The sequence below is a fragment of the Microtus ochrogaster genome, linkage group LG7_11, assembly GCF_000317375.1.
Source record: "Microtus ochrogaster isolate Prairie Vole_2 linkage group LG7_11, MicOch1.0, whole genome shotgun sequence".
NCBI lineage: Eukaryota > Metazoa > Chordata > Mammalia > Rodentia > Cricetidae > Microtus > Microtus ochrogaster.
In genome coordinates this window covers 2,698,617-2,706,820 of record NC_022032.1, presented here as the reverse complement: position 1 = coordinate 2,706,820, position 8,204 = coordinate 2,698,617, and the positions used below count along the sequence as shown (strand labels likewise).

The 8,204-nt window shown below is 44.2% G+C and overlaps 1 protein-coding gene across 3 annotated transcripts in view; it reads left to right on the top strand.

The window, feature by feature from the left end:
• The window catches only part of Adam9 (ADAM metallopeptidase domain 9), a 61,870-nt gene that overhangs the window by 19,124 nt on the left and 34,542 nt on the right, over positions 1-8,204 (top strand). For all 3 annotated transcript variants that reach the window (XM_013352040.2, XM_013352041.2, XM_005362443.3), the window contains exons 5-8: positions 2,448-2,524; positions 3,434-3,629; positions 4,664-4,729; positions 6,976-7,047. In XM_013352040.2, coding sequence (XP_013207494.1) covers positions 2,448-2,524; positions 3,434-3,629; positions 4,664-4,729; positions 6,976-7,047 — 411 coding nt within the window. The remainder of the gene's footprint in view (positions 1-2,447; positions 2,525-3,433; positions 3,630-4,663; positions 4,730-6,975; positions 7,048-8,204) is intronic.

The window sequence follows — 8,204 nt, the reverse complement described above, 5'->3', positions numbered from 1 at the left end:
ACGATATGTTTTGTTTTTGAGAATTATGCTGGTAAGGAGAAAATTTCTCCCCATTCTTTGAAAGTTTGCTAGAATGAGCTGACAGAGATTAAATAGGAGAAAACAGATACAGATTTGTTAGCACATAAAAGGGAAAGGCTATAGTATGTAAGAAATCAGTGTGGTTACAGCTAGTCTAGCATACTCTAGAAACTCGTATACTGTTTCCTCTAGGAGGGGGGGAGTTGGGGACGATCCGGAGCAGTAAATAACGTTTAGGAGAACATGCAGTGACCTGGGACAAAGTCCTTTTGGCCTTGGAACAGGTGGTGGTTTGTTAATGTTCATCTGCGGGCTGAATAGAGAACAAGGGTTTGTGACAAAGTCGGCCTGAGTGTTGACAGACCGCAGGCTTTCATCCGTTAATGAGGTTTTAGTAAAATCGGAGGTATTGGGTCTTTCTTGGCAGATCTGGTCACACAGATAAGGCATCTGCAGCAGAACTAGATAGAATGCTGTGGAAATACTTCGTAAAGGCAAGTTATTAAACAAACTTCGTCAGGCTGCTGGCTTCAGGGTCACCTGTTGGCACTGGCCAGCTTTCTTGTTTCCCAGTGTGTCTTACTAGCGACACATCCTGTGCAGGTCCCGCTGGCTAACAGTTCTGTATATGTGAGTGCATTTGTAAGTTCTGTCCTCTGTCCAGTTTCCTACTGGGTATTTAAGTCAGTGCTTCTCAACCCTCCTAATGCTGCAGCCCTGTAACACAGTTCTCTTCAGTGCACCCAACCTTAAAATGATTTTGTGGCTACTTCATAACTGTAATTTTGCTACTGTTATGAATCATAATGTAAAAATCTGACATGCAGGATATCTAATATGGGGCCCCTGTGAAAGGATGTTTTTCAGCCTCCAAAGGGGTCAAGACCCCAGGCTGAGAACCTCCAGTTTAAGAGATGTTTATATTTGGGGATACGAACCCTTTGTTATGTAATTTGCAAATATTTCCTTCTGGTTTTTGCTTTTGAGGGTTTTATGCCTTTCTTTTCGTGTAGAAGCTTAAATTATTTTTTTAATGTAGTAAAGTCTTTCCTCTTTCCTTTCATTGCACCTAGATAATCCTACTATCATTACTTTGAGCAGAGTCTTACCTGTAGCCCAGGCTGGCCCGGAACTCCAGCTCTTCCCGCTCAGCCTCAAGGATTACAGTGATTTGCCACCATCCAGTGCATCTAGGTTTTGAGTGACAGGCTGGAGGTTTTCATCCATTCTCCTGGGTTAAAGGGCTTTATTCACGTTTTCTCTAACATTTTATACTCTTTCAGTTTTTACATTTTGATTTTTGATCTATTTGGAGTTTGTTCTCCTGTGATATGAAGTTTACTCTTTTCCATGTGTCTGTTCAGTAGATAGCAGCATTTGTTATTAAAGGTGCACCTTTGCCCAGTGTGCTAAAATGTGCCTGTAAGAAGCCCTACATGCACTCTCGTTTGTTGAAAGACTTGCTTGTGGTCCAGATGTCAGTGGCCGGTGTGTCCTGTTACTCACTGGCCTGATGGGCACCTTCCTGTCTGGTAGGGTAGGAGTCCTTAACTGTGGCTTTTCTAATACGGTGCTTTGGGGCTGTCTTACAGGTGACAAAATCTCCTGGTGCACTCAAGTTTGCTGTTGGCAAGTGATGCTGACTTTGGTATTTTTGGTTGATTAATTTCTTGCCCCAAATTTAGGATAAAGTCATTTAAGCTTTCTAAGATGGCTATATATAGGTTAGTGTAGCTAGTGTGCCCTGGGGCTGGAGAGATGCTCAGTGGTTAAGAGCATTGCACTGCCGCTCTTCTAACGGTCCTAAGTTCAATTCCCAGCAACCGCATGGTGGCTTACAGTCATCTGTAATGTGATCTGGTGCCCTCTTGAGGAAGAGACCTGGTCAGTCGTCCTCATCAACTTAGACCATGAAATCCAATATGGACAAGTTCAACAGAACCGCCATATACGGCTGCCCATGCCTGCTTCAGCATTGCCAGGACATACATTTCATTCAATTTCTAATGTGCCTAGGGGAAAGGGGGAAGTCACCCAATGCTGACAGCCACCCCGTATGCAGAATGGCCTCCTTTCTGGGGGGCCTTCTCAGCCCTCAACCAGGTCCTTACACATTAGTTCTCCGCTGGAGTTTTCTGGGCCAACTGTAACTTAAAATGTTAAATGCAGTGTAACTCCAATCTGCTGTTTCTGGACTGGAAGGTCACGGGGCAGGACTGTTGGTAACTGGTGCCCTTGGGGATCCTGCCTGGACATTTGTGTGTTGTTGGGTGACAGCAAATCGTCTTCAGGTAGCCTGGAACCCGCGTGTGGTATTTCTTAGGTTGTTTCTTAGGTTAGCCTCAGGAATTCGGTTGGCTTTGTAGCATCTTGATGGTTTTGAGCAGCACAGCAGTGTCTAAAGAGTGTGTGTGTTTTTCATTTAGAAACATTGCCATTACCGGGGCTACGTGGAGGGCATGCACAATTCAGCTGTTGCTGTGAGCGTCTGCTCTGGACTCAGGTGAGGAATCCCCTGCTGTCCCCCTGCTCCGCCCTTACCTCTCCTCCTGGTTCCAGACAGGTCCTTTGGTGTCTAATGAAGTTGGATCTTACTTTAAGGTTACTAAAAACCTTTCCAGGCATGCTTCAGATATTCTTGGAATATTTGTTTAGAAAAACCTAGTAATTGCTCAGTTGTAATGTCCAATGGGAGAATTTCATTTTTTCAGACTATAGAAAGTTTGCTGTTTGTAACAAAATACATTTTAAGTTCCTATAGCACCTTGTAAAATTTTTTCCTGTATTATTTCATGCAAGTGTCACATTGATAGTAAAAGGGCTTATTATTATCATATTCAGATAAGCAAATTATGATCATATTCAGATAAGTAAACAAGGCTCGGAGAAATCCTGTCACACGCCAGTTATAGTAGCACTGCTGTTACAGACCGTGGAGGCCTGAGTGTGTGAAGCTGGCCTGATTGACTGAACTAATAGATACTACTTTCCATTCTCAGGTCAGCTATAAATGATGGCTGTCATCAGCGTCACTTAAGAAAGAACACTTACTAATGCTTTCTGTCTGCCAGGAAATAGTCTAAGTATTTTGTGCATATTAAATAATTTAATGGGAACCATTCTGTGTAGATGCTATACTAAGGTCAAGGATAAATGACCTGCTGGGAGTCCCTGAGCTCGCAGAAAACATATCTGGGGTCAAACTCTGGCGCCAGCCCCACCTCTTCTCCCAGCTGCTCTGCAGGCTTCATGTTGGAGCTAAGTAAGCGGAGGACCAAAAGATGACGTTTATGTCTGCCGGACTCTCCACCCCTCCCTTCTGCGTGTTCCAGACTGTACTGTAAAGTCAGCTTCTGATTCGTCCTGTGTGTTTCTTTTCCTTCTACACTGGTCTGTGTCCCGCACCACGCAGAGGACTGCTGCACTTTGAGAACGCCAGCTTTGGCATTGAACCTCTGCACAACAGCTCGCACTTCGAGCACATATTCTACCCCATGCACGGTGTCTACCAGGAGCCTCTGAGATGTGGCGTTTCTAACGGGGACACAGAGAAGAAGGCCACAAAGGACGACGAGGAGGAGCACCCAAGCCTGACTCAGCTGCTGCGTGTAAGGAGCAATCACTGTCTTCGCCTCAGACTGTTGTTAAGAAATCATTCCTTTTCACACTGAAAGGGTGATTGTTGTCTTTTCCCAGCTCCGTGCCAGGTCTTGGGACGAGAACCAGGGTATGGGAAGATGAGCAATAGGTAGTTCTGGCCACTGAGAGGAGGCAGTCAACATTTTCAAGGAGGGCTTAAGTCTTAAGCAGCGATCTCTTAGGCACTGCTGTGTAATCATTGCTCTCTTGCCAAGAGAGCAGCGGAGGTTTTACTTAGATACCGCCAGCTTTAGGTGGGGGAGATAAAGAAAAGAGGAAAGGAGACAGAGAGAGAGATAGATTTACAGTAATTATTGCTTCAGATACTTCTCAGGGACACTCAGGTCCTGCTTCTGAGGCTTCTTGAGGATGCCCTGGATTGCCAGCTTGCCTCAGCTGTAGGGTGCTTCCCCGCGGGTGACATGGCACACATGCTGGGTGAGGCGTGCAGTTTTGTTCTGTGAGATTAAGAGTATTTACCACAATGCTGCCTTAAGGCATATTTCAGATAACCATCACCTGACCGTGCCATTGCTATCATCGCCTTCTCTGCCCCATACTCACTAACCACTGGAGAGCTGTTAAGCATTTGCTTATTCTCTGTGGCATGAATTTCTGTTAGAGGACATAACTAAGCTGTGTGTTTGCACTGGCGACCCTGCTCATCTTTTTCTCAGCTCTCAGCCGGTGTTTTTCTTTCTATCTCAGCATGGTAATCAGGTTTCCCTTTACAAGGTCTATGTATATGTGCTTCAATTAAGAAAACAGTGATTCTGCTCTCTTTAAAGTCATAGAAAACCCATTTTATCCTTAGAGTTTCTCTCTTATCAGTACAAATAGCAGCTACTTCTGTGATGTTGACATGGGTGTGCTAAGTAAACCAACTGATGATACTGCTTTTAGCAGAATGAAGTCACTTGACTAGATCTTGGTCTGGTTGTTGCTCTTGCGGACTGTATCTGGTCTCCTAATAAACCTGTTCTATGGTGCTTGTCTTTAACAGAGGCGAAGAGCTGTTCTTCCGCAGACCCGCTACGTGGAGCTGTTCATTGTTGTAGACAAGGAAAGGGTAGGAACTGCTGATGTTTTCCCCCTTTTCATAAAAAAGCAGTTGAGAAGTGAGTAACTTATGAAGAAAATATAAAACATGATAAATAGTTGGCTTAAGTGGTCATCTCAAGATTAAAATAGCTTATTTATTGACTCATTTATTTATTTGGAGGCAGGGATTTGCTATGTCCTGAGCTCCTAACCTTCCTGCCTGAGTCTCTCGAGTGCAGCATTTATAGGTGTGTACTCATCCCCGCCTGACTTAGCTTTATCCACAGACCTAAGTGGGACAGTGTAACCCCAGTCTTCATAGGGATTGTCTCATACTGTATCTGCCACCCTTTTCAGATTACTTGACAGGCTGTGGCTATATGCCAGGACAGTTGGGTGCCGCCCCGTGAGGCTGACTTGCTTTATGCTGTTTCAGAGGATGTCTTCCTCAGTCTAAGAGACCAGCCCAGGGCTGGGCCTGCTGTAGAATCACTGAGCATTTTCAGGCTACAGGGCAACAGCGGACGCTTTCCATAGTTGTTCTGAAAGACCGAACTGCTTGTTTTGCTTACAAGAGGTATTGCGTCCTTTTCAGCTACTACAAGATTATTGGTTTCTCACATTGCGCCTAAATAATTTAAATATAATATAAATATAAATCATATAGATGATTGGTAATGTTCCAGGAGACTTTTACCTCTTTGGCTTGTATGAAAAATTATTCATAAACATGATTTGATCGGCAGGTCTTTTCTGGCAAGTCACAGAAAACATGTTGAAGATCCCTTTTCCTGGTTTTTAGAAGTCCCTTCTTGTGTGTAGGTTGGTAAAAGCCCTGGTTAGTCAGAGCTGCACATACGTGTACTTGATGTGCTTATGAGCCCCTGGTGGCAGAAGGAAGCAAGGGAAGGGGCCAGCGTGAACCCAGCCCCCGCAGAGGCCGAAAGGTTCTGTTGACTGTTTGGATAAGTGGCAGAAATAGAGATTGAAAGTATTTTTCTCCATGGTTTTCTCCAGAGAGACTGACTACACTCATATAGAGTAGTTCAGAGTAACAGTGTTTCCGTTTCCATCGGGTTCTGTGAAATGCAAGCTCTGACTGAACAGATACAACCACAGGTTCTGTTGTTAGGACCTTTGTCATGGAGTGAGGTCACAAACTCCGTAAGCTTTTCTTTCTGTTAGCAGTAGGTTGTTTAAAAATAACAATAAAATAATATGTGCAAATTTAGCCAGATACAAACAAAGCATCAATAAAGCACTTGGTCTAACATGGTAGAATTTCTGTATCTCAACAGTTTTGAACTCATGATGCTGGACTAACCTTTCATTATTAGTTCAGCTTTGAGTCTAGAACTAGTTTATTGTTGACGGCATTAGCCTAAGACATAAAAGATTAGGAAATCTATTACATAGTTTTTCATGCTATTATCTAAGCTTTTAAAGATTGTACCTTTGTGAAATCTTGAGAATAATTTGTATTAAAGTCAGTAAGAATAGCTGAATGGTGGTGGCGCACACCTTTAATCCCAGCACTCGGGAGGCAGAGGTAGGCGGATCTCTGTGAGTTCAAGGCCAACCTGTACAAGAGCTAGTTCCAGGACAGGCTCCAAAGCTACAGAGAAACCCTGTCTTGAAAACAAACAAACAAGTAAAAATCAGTGAGTAATATTAAGAAGAAAATGTATTCTAAAATTAGATGCATTTGAAGAAAACTTATGACTTCCATGTATCTCTAATAATTGTGCCTTACTATTCTTCTCTTATTTATCACTAAAACTTAGTGTCTTAGTTTTTTGTTGATGTATGAGCGCTCCATGACCACGGCCGCCCACAGAAGAAGTTTATTGTGGTTTATGGTTCCCGAGGGCTAGATCCCTAATGGTAGGGACACATGGCAGCAGGTGGCAGACATGGTGGCTGTAGCTAAGAGCTGAGAGGGTAAACTGGAAATGGCGGGACGATTTTACTTACAAAGCCCGCTCCAGTGGCATACTTCCTCCAGCAAATCCCCACCTCCTAAGCTCCCCAAACGGCAGTATTGACTGGGGATCAGGTGTTCAGACTCCTGAGACTATCCCATAGTCTCCCAGACGGTTTTCATTCCAGCCACCACAAGGAAGTTGGTTCATTTGAAATGCTGCAAAATGCCTAGATGCTTCCATTTTTGGTTCTGAGGAAATCCTTGGCGTTTTCTCTCCAGTGTAGGGGAGTGCAGCTATCTAGACTGCTTGGCCGCTTTGTGATTGTGGTTTTCCTCCTTTGCTCTTCCAGTATGACATGATGGGAAAAAACCAGACTGCTGTGCGAGAAGAGATGATCCGCCTAGCAAACTACCTGGATAGTGTAAGTTGTATTTCTCTGTGTGCTGCCCACGCGCACAGTCTAGGGCAGAATTTAAAACTCTGACCGCCGGATGTATGCATATTTGTTCTGTAATCTTTAGAATAACATTGAAAAGGGAAATAGAAATGTAAAAAGACTCAGAAGAGCAAGAGGTTTTTGTATCAGCATCTGCCTCATCTTGGAACAGATGGGGCATGGTGCTCTGATGTTCATGGAAGGCTCTTTGCTTTTCTTTACTGAAAGAATAGTATTTTTTAATAAAGCTGCTGCTGTGTGTGTGTGTGTGTGTGTGTGTGTGTGTGTGTGTGTGTGTGAGAAAGATAGAGAGACAGAGACAGAGGCACAGAGAGAGACAGGTACAGAGACAGAGACAGAGAGACAGGTACAGAGAGACAGAGACAGAGAGAGACAGAGACAAGCACAGAGAGACACACACAAATACATATACACACAGAGACAGACAGAGAGAGACAGACAGACAGAGAGGTACAGAGAGAGACAGGTACAGAGACAGATAGAGACACAGAGACAGAGAGAGACAGAGACAAGCACAGAGACACACACAAATACATACACACAGAGACAGAGAGACAGACAGACAGAGGTACAGAGAGAGACAGAGACACAGAGACAGAGAGACAGAGACAGAGAGAGATAGAGACAAGCACAGGGAGACAGAGACAGAGAGAAAGAGAGATGCTGGAGTTCGTCCAGTGGGAGACTGCAGGGATGTGAACTCAGGTGTAGTGATGGTCTTGACATCATTCTTTTGAAGACTCCTAGTGGTCTAGAAGTAGAGCCTATCAACCCACTCCTCACGATACCTCTGTGAAATAGACAGGAATTCTATTGAGCTTTTATGGAAAGCTTTGGTGTCTTCGCGGTTAGGATTTTAGGTACGAGGTTAGAAATGTTTATGGTTTACTGATTGAGTGAATTGACATTTCTGCCGCAAAATGTCTGAACATGCATGCTATCTGTATTCTCGTAAGCTTTCCACCGCTATAGCAAACTGCTCGAGGTAGTCACCTTATAGAGGTGCATAGTGCGGGAGGTTGATTGGCTCTCCTGCCTGCTGGCCCTGTGCTGAGGCAGCGTTCACGGAGGGATGGAGTGAAGTGCGTGGTGGGATTCATGCGTGGTGAGATTCATGCGTG